This window comes from Erinaceus europaeus, chromosome 5, assembly GCF_950295315.1.
Source record: "Erinaceus europaeus chromosome 5, mEriEur2.1, whole genome shotgun sequence".
In the NCBI taxonomy this organism is placed as follows: domain Eukaryota; kingdom Metazoa; phylum Chordata; class Mammalia; order Eulipotyphla; family Erinaceidae; genus Erinaceus; species Erinaceus europaeus.
This window is the reverse complement of record NC_080166.1, coordinates 82,317,487-82,339,636: the sequence shown is the minus strand read 5'-3', so window position 1 is coordinate 82,339,636 and position 22,150 is coordinate 82,317,487. Positions and strand designations below refer to the sequence as shown.

The window sequence follows — 22,150 nt, the reverse complement described above, 5'->3', positions numbered from 1 at the left end:
TTCACATTGCGTCACAAATGCACATTTCTTGGGGGAACAAATCTAGAATGTGTCCGTTTTCTGGCTGGACGAGGTGCGGAGCCCCTAAGCCAGGAAGCTCAGCCAGCCTCTCTATCCCTCTTCCTACTGTCTTCCTTGAGAATAATGTTCACTGTCCCTGGCCATGATCTTACAGAGAACATTCCAATAGCGTCTTTATCCACAAACACATGAACACACAGCAGGGATCCCCAACCTCTGTCTTTAGTCTCAGAGATTCCAATAAACTGACAGGGAATGTAGCAAAGGAATGGCAGGATACAATATTGATTTTCCATGGCAGAGTTTAAACAGCCCAGCTGTAATATTCCTGCATCTGTGAGAGCATTAAGGGTCTACAGCAGTCACATCTGAAACATTTCATTTTGTGAGAGCTGCTATCAGCTAGAGAATGACCCCAGAATTTGAGGGGCTGCTATCATCTTAGAACATAGTCCTTTGAAATGTCAACACTGCCATACTGCCTTGGTGACAAGAACTCTGACAGATGCCTCTTTCAAAGCCCTGTGATATTCCAGGGCACAGGCTGAGATGGCATTTCAGGGAAGAAATAAAGTCTGTGTTACAGACAATGACAAATGAGAGGGTCTAATCTTCTTTTCCCCCTTATAAAGTACTATTACTCTTCTGGATGACAATGATACCTTTCAGTAACGATGAAGATAATCAGCACCAATACAGTACTTAATACAGTACTGAATATATGCAGAAGAAACTATCCTAAGATTTGACATGGGCTCATTAGTCTTTGTAACAACTCCATGACTTAAGTACTATTATTATCTCCTTTTAAAAAAATTATATTTATTTATTTATTTGATAGGGACAGCCAGAAATCGAGAGGGAAGGGGTGACAGAGAGGGAGAGAGAGACCTGCAGCCCTGCTTCACCACTCATGAAGCTTTTCCCCTGCAGGTGGGGACCAGGGGTTTGAACCCAGGTCCTTGCGCACTATAACATGTGCTCTTAACCAGGTGCACCATCACCTGGCCCCATTATCTCCTTTTAATTGGCTAGAAAATTGAGATGCACAGAGAAGCAAACTGCTCCACTAGGTCAACCAGCTAGAAAGTGGTGGGACAGCTGTAGCAGCCCCAGAGTCCATGCCCTTGGCTGCTGACTTCACACTGCTTTACACCATAACCTGGAGGGTGACTATCCACTTATTCCATTAAGTAAGTGGGCCTTCTATATACTTGAGGCTCCGCAGTCAACAAAACAACCTGGCCCTGCCCTAAATAAGCTTTGGTTTGTAACCTATTCTCATAGTTGTGAAGGTCAAGGAGATGAGCCTTTCCCTATCACACTGGCATTCATACGCGAGTTACTTCTCTACATGGCAGCTGTCTGACTTACATCATGGAGAGGGAAAGCGGCCTTGTAGATACCGGAGCTGACGAGCTTGCTGATTCCAAACTTCTTGACTTTATCTGTTACTTGATACTTGACCCGAGAGAGAATAAAGTAAACCTGAAAGGGGTTCCCAAACAGCAGAGTGGGATTAATGCAGCAAAACTAATGAGTCATTACTGACTACCTAACAGGAGTCTCTGGGTCTACTGTTTTTTTTTTCTTTTCTTTTACCCACTTTTTAAAAAATTATAATCTTTGTTGACTGGATAGAGACAGCCAGAAATTGAGAGGGTAGGGAAAGATAGAGAGAGAGAGAGACAGAGAGAAACCTGCAACACTGTTTCACTACTCGCAAAGTTTTCCCCCTGCAGGTGGGGTCGGGGAAACCCAGGTCCTTGTACATTGTAACATGTGCTCAACCAGGTGCACCACCACCTGGCCCCTTACTACTCTGACTTCTAGAAGTAAAACAGATCGTACCAATACTACTTCCACAGATGGTTCCAGATTCCCCCACCCGGACACCCCCAAAGCTACAACTAAACATGGTCCAGGCTTACAATGCGGCTCCTGGTGGCTGGATTGAAGAAGGTGTCTCTGTCTTGAATATAAAAATCATTCATCCGGTTCTTCTCGAACGGGGCAGTGAAAAACTCTTGCTCGGGCTTGATGATACTTTCCTTTACTTGGAGGAATCTGGTGAACCAGTTGAAGTGAGTGAAGGCAAAGTCTCGGGTTTTTAGGTCGTTGGGCTTCAGCGGCAGCTTGATGTGCATTATCTCTGCGTATGTACACAGCACTTCCCACGGGGCATGGATTTTGACAAAGACCAGCTTGTCATCCATAACCTATGGTGGAAAGACATAAACATCAACCAATGCATAAAGACCCAGGTTCAAAGCCCTATTCCCTATCTGCAGTGGGGCGAGGTGGGGGGGATGCTTCATTAACAGTGAAATACTGGTGCAGTGTCTCTCCCTCCCTGTGTGCCTTTCCTCTCAATTTCTCTCTATGCTATCAAATAAAAAGAAAGAAAGGAAGGAAGGAAGGAAGAAAAGAAAGAAAGAAAAAGAAGATGCTGGGAGCAGTGGATTCATCATGCAGGCACAGGTTAGTAAAATAATTAAGTAAATAAATAAAAATATCCATGGGGGCAGGCGGTGGTGCAACTGGTGAAGCACACACATTACAGTGTGAAGGGACCCATGTTCAAGCCCCTGGTCCCCACCTGCAGGGAGAAAGCTTCATGAGTGGTAGAGTAGGGATGCAGGTGTCTCTGTCTCCCTATCTCCCCCCTCTCAATTTCTGTCTCCATCCAATAATAAATAAAAAAGATTTTAAAAATATCAACCAGGAAAGAAAATCAGCTCTTTTCAGAATTTTAGAATACTTTTTTCTAATGTCATTGGTAGTGTAGTTATGTACAAACACACACAAGGTAATAAAATTAGATTAGCAAACTGTCATGAATTTTTTACATTAGTGAAAAATTAAATGGTAAAATTACTGAGAAAATAATTAAAATCCTTAGCTTTGTTCTCTCTTGAAATTAGTAATATTTTGAATGCAGAAAAGTAAACTTATTGATTTACCCAAATTAGTGAATAAAAACAATCTGTTACTAGAATGACAATTTTTAAATTTATTTTTATTTATTTATTCCCTTTTGTTGCCCTTTTTGTTTTATTGTTATAATTATTATTGTTGTTGTTGATGATGTCATCGTTGTTGGATAAGACAGCGAGAAATGGAGAGGGGGGAAGACAGAGAAAGACAGACACCTGCAGACCTGCTTCACCGCCTGTGAAGCGACTCCCCTGCAGGTGGGGAGCTGGGGGCTTGAACAGGGATCCTTATGCCCATCCTTGTGCTTAGCGCCACCTGAACTTAACCCACTGTGCTACTGCCCGAGTCCCAAATGACAAGTTTTTAAAAGTATTTTTTTTTTATTTATTCATTGGATAGAGACAGAGAACTCAAGAGGGAAGTGGGGGTAGACAGGAAAAGAGAAAGAGAGACACTTGCAAACCTGCTTCACCATTCATGAAGATTTTCCATTGCAGGTTGGGGCTGAAAATATGAGCCTGGGTCCTTGTGCACTGTAACATATGTGCTCTACCAGGTGCGCTACCACCCAGCCCACAGAATGACAACTTTTAAGTTTCTTAAATCTTATAGAAGACTGCTTATTATGTATCTGTTCAATGTCATATCATTGGGTTGTCAGAAATGTCACGAGGCATTTTTGCACAGAAAAACATGCCATAACTTTTCCAACTCAATATGTGGTCATTCAATAGACCGTAATATGATATTGACTGCAATACAAATGCAATATATTGATACATTATAACTGATAGAATAGCCGATACGTTAAATTTAATACACACACACACACACACACACACACACACACATATATGTATATCTATATTTAACCAGACCTCTGGCTTATGGTGATGCAAGGAATGAATGTGGGACTTTGGAGACCCAGGCCTGAGTCTCTTTGTGTAACCATTATGCTGTCTCCCTTGCCCTAAGTTCAACGTGTTAAAATGAAATTTATAGACAGAGGAATACATTGTAGCACCAGAATTTCCTCCACTGTGGTGAGGCCTGGCCTTGAACCTGGGTGGCATACAGATACCCTTCCAGGTGAGCTACCAGTTCTGGAAGGAAATTTAAAAAAAAAAGAAAGAAAGAAAAAAATACCTGGTACAAGTAGAAATTAAGAAGCATGGACAGTAAGAGAAAACACAAGGTGAAATTTGGAGTGGGTGTGATATATTGCACTTAAACAAAGGACTCTGGGAAATGAGGGGAAGGGATGGGACAGAGGGATGCTTGGATCGTGGTGCATGATGGGGGAAAGAGTGTCTTACAGACCTAGCATGGGGAGATGTGTCAACAACACTGTAAACTATTAACTCCCCAAGAAACTGGGGAGAAAAAGAAAGGAAAAATAAATTAAACTGTTAGACTGTAGATCAATTTGGTTCCAACTTGCTGTCTCTCATGAAGTACATAAATCCATAAATTAAAAAAGTAAAGAGGGGGAGTCAGGCGGTAGCTCAGCAGGGTAAGCGCAGGTGGCGCAAAGTGCTTAAGGATCCCAGTTTGAGACCCCAACTCCCCATCTGCAGGGGAGTCGCTTCACAGGTGGTGAAGCAGGTCTATCTTTCTCTTGCCTTCTCTGTCTTCCCCTCCTCTCTTCATTTCTTTCTGTCCTATCTAACAACAATGACATCAACAACTACAACAATAACTACAACAACAATAAAAAACAGCAAGGGCAACAAAAGGGAAAATAAATAAAAAAAATAAAAATAAAAGAACTGTGAAATAATGATTCCTCTTTCTGGAACATAAAAATGCAAATATTTGAGCAAAAAAAGGCTTAAAACAAGGGTGGGGAAGGACAAGTAGTCAATGCTATTACATATATCCTAGTATGCATAACAGAAAAAATTTAAAAGATCCTCAAAGTAAGAGAATCATCATTTAGGAGCTGGGTAGTGGTGCTCCTGGTTAAGGGCACACATTACAGTGTGCAAGGGCCCAGGCTAAAACCCCAGTCCACACCTGCAAGAGGAAAGCTTCGTGAGTGGTGAAGTGGTGCTACAAGTGTCTCTCTGTCTCTGTCCCTCTCTATCTTCTCCCTTCCCTCTTGATTTCGCTGCCTTTGTCAAGTAAGTAAATAAATATAAAAAATTTTTTAAAGAGAATCATCATTCATGCCTGGGTTCATTATTGCATTCAGTAGTTATTTCAAAAGTTCTGTTGGTCTTAATTGGAAACAAATCTGTAGATTTCTGACTTCCTCTCACACTACAACTTAGGTGTCTGGGGTTGTGAGGATGGTGTAGGAGGGATGGCCTCAAATGCTATCCCAGCATTCCCGGTGACTTGCAGGCTCCTGAGGTAATCCCAGAGCAAGACAAGCAGTCTTACTGATCTCGTTGCTTCCAGCTCCAGGCCATCACAAATGAGGTTAGATTCATATGCTCTCCTTTTTTTCTGTCAAAAGAAAATGGGAAAATATGTGAGGCCTTTAGTCATACAAAAGGAAGAGAAGTATTTTTCTATTTTGTTTTTCTAAGTTTGAACTTGATGAAGAAGTCTATCTGCACAACATGGTGCAGAGCAGAGAGTGCTGTTGCTGTGGGTGGAGAGAGGGTGCTGGCCTTGGGGTAGTGCCTTGAGGTGTTGGATACCCTTGCTGCTCTTGAGGCCAGTGGTTACCCCGTAGGCTCTGCACTGAAGTCTGGATGAATTTCCTAGAATCTTTTTCTGGCTTTGGCACAACTCCAAGGACTTTTTCTTTTTTGTCTCTTTATAAAAGGTCTTGCACATAAATGGAGTTTTTTGAGTCCTGTTCTCTAAGATCACAGGCCCAACCTGACACTCCAGTGTTTTAAGATCTTATTTGCATCTGAGATATTCAAGTGGTTTAATGTCAGATACATACACAGTCCATCTCTGCACACCTTGACCCAATTCAGTAAGGCCGACACCAACAATTATGGCATTACACTCAAAGGAATTTTTCTCTGTGCAAGGCTGAGATGTTTGCAAAGTGTTAAACATCTAAATCAACAAAACTCAGGTAAAGGTTAACAGTACAGATGCCCATGCTACAGAGCCATTTAACAAAGTATATAGCGTGTATTATTTATTAAGATTCAATTTTATCTAGCCAGGCTTTAGCCAAGTTTCATCCCAAGCTGCAAGGAAGCAGGTAAAGGAAGAAATCTGATTGGCCTTTTATAAAAGAAGGTATTTGGAGATGTAGCAGGCATACAGATTTCTGAAACAAAGAGAATAGGGTGGACCCAGGGGTTAAGCTGGTTAAACACACAAGTTCTGAAACCAGATGCTTCTGGTCAAATTCTGGTTGCATGATCAGTTCTCTGACCCTTGGCAGGAAAGGTAAACTCTCTCAGTCTCATTTCCCTCCTGGGTAGATTGGAAAGAATCTAACTCATTTCCCTTTGATCAAAATTCTCATGAGGACTGTGTGATTTAAACCTCATAAGCTAGAGTTTCTATTAACTCAAAGGAGGTTAACTTGACTGATTCTCTCAATAAAGACATGTGAAAATGCTGGATTAAAAAAAAAGAGAGCAATAGTGTATGACTCAGTCATAGTCAGATGAATTTATATGGTGAATATGAAAACAGCAATTTGAAGATACATAGGTCTTAATGTTCTTATCACTAGTGTTCAGAATTGTTGTATGCTTTACATTGGTTTGTTTTAGCTCTCCCCCTGCCAAGAAAATTGGTTCAGTCCTGCTAGTTTCGGGGGCCCGCTTGTCCCCGCCCCAAGGAACCCCGAGAGAGTTCCAGAGTTCCAGAGTTCGAGAGTTCTTGGCGCCGCCTCGGGGGAAGGAGGCAGGAGAGTTCTGTTTGGTGATTAGTTTGGGTTAGTTTATGAATCGTTGTTCCTGAATAAAGAAATACAGCTTGCCTGCCCAGCCGTGTGTCCTCAAGTCTCTGTCTACCGCCGCGACGCTAGCCCGGCCTGCTGGAGCCCCCGAATTTTAACAACACAGAATAGGCAAGAAATGGAAAGGAGTCCCACAAGAGAAATGCAACCAGAGCACCACTTAACACTGTATACTAAAATGAACTAAAAGTGGGCTCAATTCTAAGATCTAGATATTAGACCTGCAGCTTTAAAATACATAGAAGAAATTACCAGGGAAAGACTTTAAGACCATAGCATTAGTGATGTATTTGGACATTCAACCGCAGGGGCAAGTGAAGGTAAAATACAATTAAATATATGGCAATGCATGAAGCTGAAAAGCTTTAACACAGCAAATGAAAATTCTATAAGGACAGAAAAGGCAAACCCAAAACCCTGATTGGAGGGTGAGGGTGAGAGTGAATGTTCAGCTTCATGGGGAGGGGGGAGGGGGTTGGGGGGGATGGGACACAGTCTTTTGGTGGTGGGAATGGTGTTTATGTACACTCCTATCAATTTGCAGTCATATAAATCACTATTTAATTAATATGAGAGGGAAAAATTGACTAAGTATCTCAATTAAATTTTTTTAAAAAGAAAAGGCAAACCCAGAATCTGGGAGATTGTTACATGTCATACATCTGACAAAGAGATTGATATCAAATATCTATAAAGAAACCATACAACTGGACAAACAAAAAAGCATATAAACCAATTCAAACATGGGCAAAAGATCAGAACAGGTAGGGTTTTTTTTTTTTTTTTTGCATCCTTTGGGACAAAATGGGTAGAAATGGAAGAGCTTATACTTAGTTAAGTAGTAAGAAAGTGGAAGACAAGGACTGGGTGGTTTTGCTCATACATGAACATCAGGAGCTGAGACTCATGAACTAACAAATTAAAAAAGAATGATCAAACTTTCTCTAAGACTTTGTGGGAACCATGGTGATTATTGTTGGGTGGAGAAGAGAGCACCAATGACAAAAGGTAAATCCAAGGGGAATCCCTAACATACTTTGTGGATATATCAGAAACAGAACCTGCTTTGCTTATGCCTATTTAATAACTAATTATATCATATATACAACATTGCCAGACACTGTATGATAAGCGTTATAAATACAACATGCTTAATTGCTTGTTACAGTTTGAACATGCAAAAACATTTTTGATAAAAGTAAGCAAATGCAACAATGTCCCTACTAAAATGGTGAGTTCACCTTCTTCACCTCATCTTGGATGGAGCTTAGAATCATGGGAAGTAAGATAAGCCAGAAAGAGAAGGATGAATGTGAGATGTTCTCACTCACAGAAGTTGAAAAATAAGAACAGAAGGGAAAACACAAAGAAGAACTTGGACTGGATTTGGTGTATTGCACCAAAGTAAAAGACTCGGGCGAGGGGGGGTCGGGTGGGTGTTCAGGTCCTGAAACATGACAGTGGAGGACCTACCTAGGTGAGGAATTAGAATGTTATGTGGAAAACTGAGCAATGTTACATATGTACTAACTACTATGTTTTAGTGTTGACTGTAAACCATTAATCCCTCCAATAAAGGAAAGCAAAACGAAATAGCTACTTGCCTTAGAGTGCAGGGAGGCAGGAGAGAGGTGGGAAGCAGGTTACAGGTTCCCTCTCTGCTCTGACAGGTAAGGCTGTTTGCTCTGCCTGGCCCTGTCCACTTCTGAAGGGGGGGGGTCACTGTACTTTTTTTGGTTCTTTCTATTCTTGACCCCCTAGATTCTTAACTCTAGAAGCTTACATGTCTGCTGGACATCTTGAATACTTTTTTTTTTTTAATGTTTGTTTAGATCTACAATGTTGAATGAATAATTCCAACACTACAAGCATCAGTGGCTTTGTCTCAAAAAATGGGATGAGGGACGAGGTGGTGAAGTAACACAGTACTATGCATAAGAACCCAGATTCAAGCCCCCAGTCCCCACCTGTAGGGGGGAAGCTTCACAAGCTGTGAAGCAGTGTTGTAGGTATCTCTCCTTCACCTCTCAATTATTTGTCTCTATCCCAAATAAATAAATAAATATTTAAAATGGGATGAAGATAGTTTTAATTTGAAGTTGTCTGTGAGACTCAATATGATTTGGGGCATGAACTCCTCTGCATGATGTTTAACATGTAATATGCTCTGTAGACAAATTAATCAGCATCATGGCTCTTCCTTCAAACATGCTCAACTTCCTTTATTCCTTAAAAAAATAAAACTTCCTATTGCAGGCCTTGGAAGCTCACCTCTCCTTCCTTTTTTCTGTTTAGAGACAGCAAGTGTTCCTTCAGTGAGGCAGGGATCTGGCTCAAACTTGGGTCAAGCATGTTATAAAGCTGCATCATCTAAATGAGCCATTGCCGGCCCTTACCTCTCCTCTTTTAATGCCAAACATCTGAATAAAAAGCAACTCCTGTTGGTACTCAGTGTTTATTCCCTCCAATGCTAGTCGACTAGAAGACCACTGCCCTTATTTTAATAAAAGACTAGGTACTGGCTCTCGCAGTCTTCCCTCTTTTTGATTCTATGCCACTTGGTCTTCAAATAACCTCTTTTAAATATATCTGGATATATCAGGATCGATGGATATGCTTTTTCATTCTTTGAAAGATATGAACATATTTTTGTATCTCCTCTTTTTCATCATACAATTATCTGTAGGTAGCAAAAGAAGTCCCTGACAGAAGTGTATATAGCACAGGTGTTTATCACAGATTCAGAATACATTTCCAAGACTTCAATCTTATTTTAATAGTTTCCTAATATTTTCTTAAGTGATGATACACTGTGATTTATTATGTTGATCTGAAATTGTTCGGCATTTAGATTCTTTCTTGATATTCATTATAGAAATCCTTGTAGAACAAGCTTTGTGCCTCTGTTATATTTGCTCAGAATAAAAAATCCTAGAAGCAGAATTGCTAAATCAAAGAGAATAAGTAATTTTAATTCTCTAATACATACTTTTATACTGTCCTCCGGAAAGGCTGGTATTAATTGGTTCTATTTTCACTCTTATCTAGCACATCACAAAGAACTCCTGAGACTTACTTAATTTCTCACAGGATAACTGGTAGACTTTGCAGTTGGTTTATAATGCCCTGTATTTTGCCACTAACTATACATAATTTAACAGTAGAATCAAGGGTAGAAGATTTTTATTTGCTTAAATACATTAATCTATCACCTTATGTTATTTTAATATGACATCTCTTGCTATTTCCTTTTGGCAGGGCAATTTGCAGAGAACCAGAAGAATATTTAAAAAATTGATCAAACCAGTTTTCTCAAATTGCCAGGTGGCTAAAGTAAATTAGCATCTGTACTCTATTTGTCAAACAGGCACATTTTATCAGACAAATACTGCTTACTTATGAAAAGGTTGCTTAAGTCTATTTAATACGAAATCATCGTCTTCTCTGTGGAATTTACACTTGGATAGGTAACAGTATTCTTGACATTTTAAAAATTATGGTAGAGCTGTCATCCACATTAAAAATGAAGGAAAATTAATACTGCATATGGGCTGACACAGCTTTTCCTCAATAAATATGTGGTGAATGAGTGAATATTTGAAGCCATGCAATTTTTAACTAAAAAATATCTAGGAGCTATGCTGGAAAGCTTTGTATTGAAGAAGTTTAACTATGTTCTGTAATTTATGATCTGCATTTGATAGCACAAAATGATTACACAAGAGTCTTTGTCTCTGAAATTCTTCTATTCTTAGGGCAGCAAACCCACGGATGCTGCAACCTGGATCAATTTTTTTTTTTTTAGCTCCCTTTCAGCAAAGTCACCAAGAACGTATGTGCATCACCACCAAGAGATGTATGTGACTCTGGTGCCAATGGTGGAGAACAGTACCAGGGACTTGAAGAGAAATGGGACAAGAGCACCTGTCCCACTTGAGACACTGGAATTTTATTCCTACCTCTTTCTACATGTTAATAAAGCTGTCAGAGAAGTAAAGAATAAAGCAATCAAAATCACAAAGGACAGGCTGGCATAATTAAGGAAGCTTTCTGTCTCCAAGCACCTTCGATTATACATCTCTGGCTTAATAAAGTCATTGTTGAGAAGGCCTTGCTTGTGAATGAAGCAGCAATAATGCTGATTGTAAATACCCATCTACCATTTTCCTCACATGGTTCATCTCTTCAGCATGGAAAAGCGAGGGGTGCCGAGCATAGGAAGAAGAATTACTGAATACATGGTGATGATGATGATGATAAGGCACAAAATCAGCTGAGATTAGTGAGACCAACACACAGGTTAATTCCAAACATTCTTACACCTCTGTGAAGCAAGGTGCTGATAGTACTGTCATTGTATGACCCAACTTGTCAGTCTCTGTTAAGCTTAAAATTATGGATGAAGGGGGTTGGGTGGTAGCGCAGCCAGTTAAGCACATGGCGCAAAACGCAAGGATCCCGGTTCGAGCCCCAGCTCCCCACCTGCGGGGGAGTCGCTTCACAAGCGATGAAACAGGTCTGCAGGTGTCTGTCTTTCTCTCCCCCTATCTGTCTTCCCCTCCTCTCTCCATTTCTCTGTCCTATTCAACAACGAATGACACCACCACCAACAATAATAACAATAACAATGACATCAATGATGACAATAAAAAAAGGGCAACAGAAAGGAAAATAAATAAATATTTTTAAAAATTACAAATGAAAAATGAGCTGAAGTTATTTAATTTGTGCAAAAAATTACCATCTCATTACTATGAATACTATTTAATGGTTAGGTAGCATATGCTCAGGGAAGTTTATGAAGCAGGATCAACAATTTCACTGGGACTTAATGTAAATTCACATGGTGGTAGTCAAACATGCAATGTTACTGGACCAATCTGATAATGACTGTACTCAAGAAGATGACATGTGATCCCCAGGGGACCAGAAAAAAAAAAAAAGCACATTCTAAAGAATAAGCAAAGAAAGGAAGTGACTAGCTCAAGTTCACTGTCCAGCCTTCTGTATAAGACACTATTTTCTATGTAATTACAAAAGACATAAATGTTCTCTGTAGGTAACTTAGGAAACAAATTTTCTGAGAGTTTTCTCAAAATGCAGATACCTCGGCCCTCTCCTGAAAATTTTAATGTAGCAAATGGAGGATAAGGCCTGGGCAGTCTTTCAGCAAAGAAAGCAGATGACATCATCAAACTAAAGAAGTACTTCACACACACACACACACACACACCCTACACACACACAGCCCCACACACCCCACACACACACCACACCACACACAGCACACACACACACCACACACACACCACAGCACACACACACACACACACCACACACACACAAACACACCACACACACCACAGCCACATGCCACACCCACACATACCACACCCCCCCACACACACACACCACACACACACACCCACCACACACACACCACACACCCCCACACCACACACCCCCACACCACACACACACACACACCCCACACACACACACCCCACACACACACCACACACACCACACACACACACCACACCCCCACATACCACACACACACAAACACACCACACCACACACACCACAGCCACATGCCACACCCACACATACCACACACACACACACACACACACACACCACACACACCCACCACACACACACCACACACCCCCATACCACACACACACACCCCACACACACACCCCACACACACACACCCCACACACAAACCACACCCACCACACACACACCACACCCCCACATACCACACACACACACCAAACACACACACACACCACACACACCACACACAAACCTCTGTGCATATATACAGGAATTCTTTTGTGATACAAGCCTTTTCTACATCAAATCTTGGTGGTGGTGCCAGGTGGTGGCACACAGTCGAGCACACATGTCACAGTGCACAAGAACTGGCTCAAGGACCTGGTTCGTCATCTACAAAAGTAAAGTTTCATGAGCAACCGTGATGCCAACCGGACTTCCCTGGGCAGACGACCCCACCAGTATGTCCTAGAGCTCCACTTCCCCAAAGCTCTGCCCCATTTGGGAAAGAGAGAAACAGGCTGAGAGTATGGATCGACCTGTCAACGCCCATGTTCAGCAGGGAAGCAATTACAGAAGCCAGACCTTCCACCTTCTGCACCCCATAATGACCCTGGGCCCATACTCCTAGTGGGATCAAGAATAGGAGAGCTATCAGTGAAGGTGATGGCATACGGAGTTCTGGTGGTGGGAACTGTGTGGAGTTGTAACCCTCTTATCCTGTGATTTTTGTCAGTGTTTCCTTTTTTATATATATTTATTTATTCACTTTTGTTGCCCTTGTTGTTTTAATGTAGTTACTGATGTCATTGTTGGATAGGACATCGAGAAATGGAGAGAGAAGGGGAAGACAGGGGGGGGGGGAGAAAGACAGACACCTGCGGTGCACTTCACCGCTTGTGAAGTGACTCCCCAGCAGGTGGGGAGCCGGGGGCTGGAACCAGGACCCTTAATGCCAGTCTTTGCACTTTGTGCCACCTGCGCTTAACCTGCTGTGCTACCACCTGACTCCCCAGTGTTTCCTTTTTATAAATAAAAATTATATAAATTTTTTTTTTTACCAGAGCAACACTCAACTATGTCTTATGGTGATGCCAGAGATTGAACCTGAGAATTATAATGCCTTAGGCACAGAATACCACTAAATGCTATCTCCCAGATCCTGGTTCACTTTAATTTTCTTATTTATTTCAAAAGAGATAAAGTTGAGAGATAGAGATAGAAGTATCTGTGGTGTTGAGGATCAAACTGGAAAGCTAAGGCATCGAAAGCTTGCACTCTCCCTACCTGCTATTTCTCTGACCGCTATAGTTTCCTTTTGTAAAAAGGCCAAGGACTCAGAAACCATTAGAGTTAAAAAGAATCTATCAAAGTTACTGGCTAGAAGTTGTAAAAGGCAATAACTTCCTTTCTCACACATTAATGAATCACAAACTATACTTTCAATGTTTCTGACAACAGCAACAGAAATGTTTAATAATAGCTAATGAAAATGTCTAAGACCTTGATGGCCATTAGTATAAAAGTTTACTAAGAATTTAAGACTGCGTTCATTATACTAGAACATTTTGATTAACTTTAAACATTTCTAATGAGACTTCATCCAGCTTCTAGGCAAAAAAGTTCTGTTCTCATGATACCTCTTCCAAAACCATGAATAACAGCTTCAAAGGCTCACGGAATGTGTACCCAATTAGAGACTTGATTTTGCACCATTTGAAGTTTAAATATAATTTAGTTGATTAATTAAAAAAAACTTTCTGCCTGTGTTCTCCCCTGGCCAGCTACTTTTGTCCCCATGCTAATGAATTCTTAAGTGCCAGCTTATGCTTTAACACAGAAACTATTTTATCAAGTTTAAGGAAATACATTTTTCATCAGCTCTTTCAAGATGCAGTCTACACCTTAAAAAGTTCAGCATGAGCAGGGTCACTCACATGGTTTCTATGTTCCTCCCCAGCCTCAGCACCTGGCCTCTCTGATTTAGACCATTACTTGGTCATAAATAAAGGGAAGGGGAGAGGAGAGGAGGGGAAGGAAGGGAAAGGAGGGGGAAGGACCAGACAAAAGGAAATTCAAAATGGGACTTACTAGTAGTAGAACTTATTAGTTCCAATATTGGAACTTACTAGTAGTTCCAGCAAAAAGGAAGTTGATACAAGTCATATTACAAATATTACAGTTTGTGGCAGTCATTTTGTCCTTTTTCTTTTTTTTTTTTTTTATAGAGGGTGAGAGACACAGAAAAGGAGAGATACATGCAGCACTTTTTTTTCTTTTTTGCCTCCAGGGTTATTGCTGGGGCTTGGTGTCTACACTACAAATTCACTGCTCCTAGGTGTGGTCTATATACATGATGGAATATGACTCAGCTATTAAAAATCGTGACCACTGTTTTTAGCCCATCTTGGATGGAGCTTGAAGACATCATGTTTAGTGAAATAAGTCAGAAACAGAAGGATGAATATGGGATAATCTCACTCTCAGGCAGAAGTTGAAAAACAAGATCAGAAAAGTAAACACAAGTAGAACCTGAACTGGAGTTGGTGCATTGCACCAAAGTAAAAGACTCTGGGGTTGGGGGCAGGGGAGAGTACAGGTCCTGGAACATGATGGTAGAGGACCTAGTGGGGGTTGTATTGTATGTGGAAAACTGAGAAATTTATGTGTGTACAAACTATTGTATTTACTGTTGAATGTAAAACATTAATCCCCCAATAAAGAAATTAAAAAAAAAAATCCACCACTCATGAATGCCATCATTTTCCCGTTGTTGTTGTTGTTGCTGTTGTTGGATAGGACAGAGAGAAATGGAGAGAGGAGGGGAGACAGAGAGGGAGAGAGAAAGATAGACACCTGCAGACCAGCTTCACCATTTGTGAAGCGACCCCACTGCAGGTAGGGAGCCAGGGGCTCGAAACCGGGATCCTTACGTGGGTCCTTGTGCTTCACACTATATGCGCTTAACCCGGTGCACCACCACCTGGCCCCCATGCAGCACTTTACTCTAATCCTGAAGCTTTTTTCCCTGAAAGTGAGGACTAGAGGTTTGAACCCAGGTCTTCCGGCACAATAAATATACTGCCAGGTGAGCCACCACTTGGTCCCTGCCCCTTCTTTACTACTAAGCAAAGCTTGATGGTTTTCAGTAACTTGGTTGTTCAGCTAATCCAAGAGGTGAAAGGTAAATCTCCGTTAGTCTACACTAACGATGGCAATTTTATCCATCTTGCCAGTCACTGCTTCTGGAATGGACTGGTGACATGACAATGAACTGTGGAAGGAAATCTGCTTAGGGTCCTTCTAGGAATGCTTCCTTCCTCCTTTTAGTGAAGGGCAGCAAAAGACTACCTTCAGGGGTCATTTCTATAGCTTGTTAATAGACAAGAGCAACAAGAATGGCATTTTCTCAGGATCTAGAAATGCAGCATCTACGCTGTACGTGAAGACAGTCTAAGACCAACCAACAAGTTGAGGGTGGTAGGGAGACCAAGTGGGAGTGGGATGGACTTCCATTTCAATGACCTTATTAAGGCAATAAATTACCCAACTCAGAAAAGGTACTCTTCTCCAGGCTAACTCTTTAATGAGAACATTTTATTTCCTCTTAGCATTTAAGCCATTTGGAGCTTGGGTTTCCTGTTACTTGCAATAAAAAATGTTCAAACTGACCCTGTGACAGGCACACCATTGGCTAGAGGAGCACTTATTATTAAAAACAATTCATGATGGCTGGGCAGTAGCACAGCCAGTTAAGCGCAGGTGGCACAAAGCGCAAGGACGGGCATAAGGATCCCAGTTCAAGCCCCTGGCTCCCCACCTGTAGGGGAGTCGCTTCACAGGCTGTGAAGCAGGTCTGCAGGTGTCTATCTTTCTCTCCCCCTCTCTGTCTTCCCCTCCTCTCTCCATTTCTCTCTGTCCTATCCAACAATGAATGACACCACCACCAACAATAATAACCACAACAAGGCTACAACAAGGGCAACAAAAGGGGGAAAAAATGGCCTCCAGGAGCAGTGGATTCATGGTGCAGGCACTGAGTCCCAGCAATAACCCTGGAGGCAAAAAAAAAAAACAAACAAACAATTCATAATCACCCTTATGCAGAACCATACTGCATTTTTTTTTTCTTCTAGGAAAAGGATGGGGTTTCTGAAGCCTTTGCAGTAACAAACAAAGGAACAAAGTAGCATGTTCTTTTCAAGGGTTGGCAGAAAAAGTAATTTCTCTTCTGTTCACGAGAAAAGGCACCTTTTTATTCCTCGTTGCTTCTTATCCTTGTGACCGTATCTATCACTTTTATCTTTCTGCATCTCTAAAAGGATTTAACAGTACTCTTTAGGTCAGTCCCTGGCAGTGCAAGCCTTAGTGTTGCTTTAGGAAATCAATATGACTTAGATGTATTTTTTTTTCTCTCTCTCTCCAAGAAAAAAAACCCCTCAAGATTGCTTCTTCTTGCTTCTGTCCTAAATATGGAATCCGGTATGATAGAGAACATGATGGAACTCACAAGTGTTTTGCTAGTTAATGATGATGATGATGATGTGATTCCAAAGCTGAATAATGAATTCTGGCGGACTCATAATTAAATGATATGTACAGAGACTCAAGACAGTAGAAAGCACAGTTTATAAAAACCAACAACACCATGAACCAATTCACAAATTCAAGGGTTGCTGAAATGAGTGTTTCACTGTCCTCAGCCCGATCCATGAGTGTAACCTCCTGGGATCTATTATTAATAAAGGGCTCATTAATAATGTAAGTGGCTCTAGGGTCTCTTCACCATGGTAGTAAAGCTTTTGCTGAAAACCGGAACTGTTTCCTTTACACTTTAATGGATGACATTTGTCTAACCTCCTTTACACAGTGTTCCAGCCAGTTTCATTGACATGCGGATGTTTAATGAATATGCCTGTACAGAATGTATTACAGTGTCCACAGAGTAATGGTGAAATATTCTAGGCGATTTCATTTTTGTGATAAAAATTATGTAATAACAGGAGATTTGTCTCTCTTCATATTAGGATGCTGTTTTAAAAGAATAAAAGAAACAGAAAATAGGAGGCCAGGTGGTAACGCAGTGTGTTAAGCGCATATGGAGTGAAACACAAAGACCAGCGTAATGATCCCGGTTCGAGTCCCCGGCTCCCCACCTGCAGGGGGGTCACTTCACAAGCGGTGAAGCAGGTCTGTAGGTGTCTATCTTTCTCTCCACCTGTCTTCCCTTCCTCTCTCGATTTATCTCTGTCCTATTCAACAACAACAACAAGGGCAACAAAATGGGAAAAAATGGCCTCCAGGAACAGTGGATTGTTAGTGCAGGCATCAAGCCCCAGAGATAATAATAATAATACTTAAATTAAATTAAAATTTAAAAAAAGAAAAGAAACAGGAAATAATGTATCATCTAACAAGTGCTGAAAATTTATGTTAACACCTATGCATACATGTTTACTTAATTCTAACAATAATCTTGCACACTAGTTTCTGGGGTTCTCATTTTATAGTGTAGGATGCCACTGTTTCTATGGCCAGCCAATTTTTTTTTCATTTCTATTAGTGATTTAAAATTGATCTACAAGTCCACACCATTCCCACCACCAGAGTTCTGTGTCCCCATCCCCTCTAACTGCCTTCACTTCTCCCAAGGTCACAGAAACAGGTTAACTATTATTTCTATATCGATATCTCTATCTATATATTGGCCCATTTTTTTCAATGACCCTTCCTTCTCTTCCTTTCTAAGTCACACCTAGTATTACTGAGTGTCCTTCCTCCCCCGCCTCTCTTCTTACTCCAGGTTCTGATAGAATTAGAGTTCAGAGCCCTCTAGTCATCTTCCCCTAACATTTTTGAGGTGTACAAGGTGGGATTTATGGCTTCTGTAATTGCTTCTCTGCTGGACACGGGCACTGGCAGATCAACCCATACCCCCAGTCTGTTTCTATCTTTCCCTAGTGGAGCAGGGCTCTGGAGAGGTGGGTTTCTGGAGCACAGTGGTGAGGTCACCTGCCTAGGGAGTGCAAGATGAAATTGTAGTAGCATCCACACCTTGATTGGTGAAATACAGAAAGGTATAAAGCAAAACAAAATGTTTGAAGAGCAGGAACCATGAAGTAGGAATAAAGCAGATGGGAATAGAGATTCTAGGGTGGATAGAAGCAAGGAGGCCTGCCAATATAAAAAATTCAGTTAACGGGGAGTCGGGCTATAGCGCAGCGGGTTAAGCGCAGGTGGCGCAAAGCACAAAGACCGGCATAAGGATCCCGGTTCAAACCCCGGCTCCCCACCTGCAGGGGAGTCGCTTCACAGGCGGTGAAGCAGGTCTGCAGGTGTCTATCTTTCTCTCCTCCTCTCTGTCTTCCCCTCCTCTCTCCATTTCTCTCTGTCCTATCCAAGAACGACAACAACAATAGTAACTACAACAATAAAACAACAAGGGCAACAAAAGGGAATAAATAAATAAAATAAAATATTAAAAAAATTCAGTTCATGAAATTTGACAGTATTTATAAGATGCACTATGACTTCAGAGATATGAGAATGGAAAAATAATATGCATTTATAGGACAATCTGTGTAACAAAGAACAGGAAGCTACCACAGGCTATGTCCCCCTACCATAGTTTGAAACTCCTATTGACATAGGATATTCAGTTAAAAAAAAAAAACAAGTAAGCCTAGAAGGTGGTGAAGTGGATAAAACATTGGATTCTCAAGGATGAGGTCCTGAGTTTAAATCCCCAGCACTGCCATGTGCCAGAGAGATTCTGTGGTTCCCTCTCAGTTTCATTGTCATTACTAAATGAACATAGTTATTTAAAAAATAAAGATAAAAAATCCAGCTTCCTAAGTTCTGACCAATTTAATGTGAGTATAATCAATGTTGTCACTTCTAGGCCAAACTGGGAAAGAAACATAAGTAGTTCCTTTCGCCATCCTTTCCTTTATCAGCTCATAATGATGCCCAGGAGACATCACAAACTACCTGCTAAATATGACAGAGGCTCTACTAGCCTGGGCTTTGTAATGGTTACAAGGTGCAAAGCCTTTTCCCAAACTCCCAAACCACTCTGGTCACATTTAACATGACATGAGCAGTATGTAAACATATTGTGTTAGGCTATTGTAGTTAAAAACTAGTTTGTTATATCAACTAGAATTATCCCATATGCTACAGTAGCAGAATTAAAATTTGATAACAAGGTCCCAAAGTCTGAACGTATTCGGTATACCCACAAAAAGACACCTGCCAACTTACCTATGATAAAACCAAAAGATCAAAATAAAATGGGCTGCATCTTTACAAAAAAATGTTATTTTAAGGGAGTCTAGCAGTAGCGCAGTGGGTTCAGATGGCATGAAGTGCAAGGACTGGCGTAAAGATCCCGGTTCAAGCCCCTTGCTCCCCACCTGCAGGGGAGTTGCTTCACAAGTGGTGAAGCAGTTCTGCTGGTGTCTTTCTCTACCCCTCCCTTTCTTCCCCTCCTTGCTCCACTTCTCTGTCCTATCCAACAACAACAACATCAATAACAACAATAACTACAACAATAAAACAACAAGGGCAACAAAAGGGAATAAATAAGTAAGTAAATATAAAAAAAGTTAAAGATGATTATCTAAGCTGATGTGACAGGCAGAAGTAGATTTAAAATGGATATACTGTAGAAAGCTCAGAAAGGGGGCCGGGCGGTAGCACAGCGGGTTAAGTGCACATGGTGCAAAGCGCAGGGACTAGTGGAGGGTTCCCGGTTCGAGCTCTCGAATCCCCACCTGCAGGGGAGTCGCTTCACAGGTGGTGAAGCAGGTCTGCAGGTGTCTATCTCTCTTCCCCCCTCTGTCTTCCCCTCCTCTCTCCATTTCTCTCTGTCCTATCCAGAACAACGACAACAATAATAGTAGCACCGATAAACAACAAGGGCAACAAAGGGGAAATAATGGCCTCCAGGAGCAGTGGATTTGTAGAGCAGGCACTGAGCCCCAGCAATAACCCTGGAGGCAAAAAAAAAAAAAAAAAAAAAGCTCAGTAAGGGCCAATTAAAATGGTATTTTTTTAAAGTAGTAATAGCACCAATATAAATAAATACAGCAGCAACTCAAAGAACATAGCTTTCTTCAACACTATTTCAAAGCTGAACAAACAACAACAACAAATAATAATAATAATAACAACAATAAAAACAACAGCATTCCCCTGTGTGGAGTCTATACATTCTCCCTGTGTCTGTGTGCTGTGTGGGGGTTCCCTCTAGGTACTCTGGTTATCTTCCCACATCCCAATGACCTCATGCTAGTTTCACTGTCAATGTCTCAACTGTCCAGTCTGAGTGTGGTGTGGGGTGTGTGCATGTGTGTGCAACCTTGTGAGTAGCAAGTACCCTGTCCAGCTTTCACTGCACCCCAAATAGCTGTGAGATGTTCTGGGGATCTATGAACCTGAGCAGAAATGAGTGAGGCTGGGACAGGGATGGATGAATCAACAAATGAATGAATGTAAATGGCTATTCAATATTAGAAATGTATGGGTCCATCAGATAGAAATTTGAGGATATGTGTGTGTATATATATATATAGGGGGGGAGAGCCAGAAATACACCCTAGGAAGTTCTCTTTTGTTTATGCCAATCCACCTATGGCAAATTTTATTTCATTTTAAGCTGCCCTGTTCTGTTTAATGTTGCTGTTTTCAATAATCTATCAAAATGTTAAACTTTAGGCTTACTACAAAGCATGAGGATGGTGACTAGGAAAATAGCTCAGCCAGTAAAGCACCAGATTTGCATGCCTGAAGCTCCCAGTTCAGTCCCTTCTGCCATGTGTACCAGAGTGACACTTGGGCTTCTCTTCTCTTTCTTTCTCTCTTTCTCTCGCTTTCTCTCTCTCTCACTCATGTTAAACTCACTCTCAAATATATAAATAACTTTAAAAATAAATAAAGGAGTGAACTTTAAAGTGGACAAAAGTGACATTTAAATATATATTGTCCTCTCTCCCTCCCCAAAATAAGTTAGAATTTAATCAGTGTGAGTTTAAGTAAAGAAGACCTTGGGGTGGGGGTAGATAGCATAATGGTTATTCAAAGAGACTCTCATGCCTGAGGCTCTGAAGTCCTAGATTCAATTCCCCACACCACCGTAAGTGAAAGTGAAAGCTAAGGAGTGTATTGATATAACAACAACAACAACAACAATTATTAACAATAATTATTAATAACAACAATTATTAAGTAAAGAAGTCTCAGACATCTGTGCCAACTGTAATCTGACAAATGTTTCATCTCTCAAAAGAAAGATGATCCTGTTACCTAAAAGCCCTTAGAGTAATAGAAAGAGCAATTTGACTGCAATGTGTGAAAAAGAAGGGAAAACTTCAGCCACCAGGTTCCACATGCTAGCATGATGCCGACCAGACTTCCCTGGACAGACAACCCCACCAATATGTCCTAGAACTCTGCTTCCCCAGAGCCCCACCCTACTAGGGAAAGAGAGGCAGGCTGGGAGTACGGATCAACCTGTCAACGCCCATCCATGTTCAGTAGGGAAGCAATTATAGAAGCCAGACCTTCCACCTTCTGCATCCCACAATGACCTTGGGTCCATACGCCCAGAGGGATAAAGAATAGGAAAGCTATCAGGGGAGGGGATGGGATACAGAGTTCTGGTGGTGGGAATTGTGTGGAGCTGTACCCCTCTTATCCTATGGTTTTCTCAATGTTTCCTTTTTATAAATAAAAATAAAAATA

General features: G+C 41.2%; 1 protein-coding gene across 5 annotated transcripts in view; it reads right to left on the bottom strand.

The window, feature by feature from the left end:
• The window catches only part of ANO6 (anoctamin 6), a 217,735-nt gene that overhangs the window by 62,730 nt on the left and 132,855 nt on the right, over positions 1-22,150 (bottom strand). For all 5 annotated transcript variants that reach the window (XM_060191443.1, XM_060191444.1, XM_060191447.1 and 2 more), the window contains 3 exons: positions 5,344-5,409; positions 1,953-2,240; positions 1,396-1,509 (listed from right to left, as the gene is read on the bottom strand). In XM_060191443.1, coding sequence (XP_060047426.1) covers positions 1,396-1,509; positions 1,953-2,240; positions 5,344-5,409 — 468 coding nt within the window. The remainder of the gene's footprint in view (positions 1-1,395; positions 1,510-1,952; positions 2,241-5,343; positions 5,410-22,150) is intronic.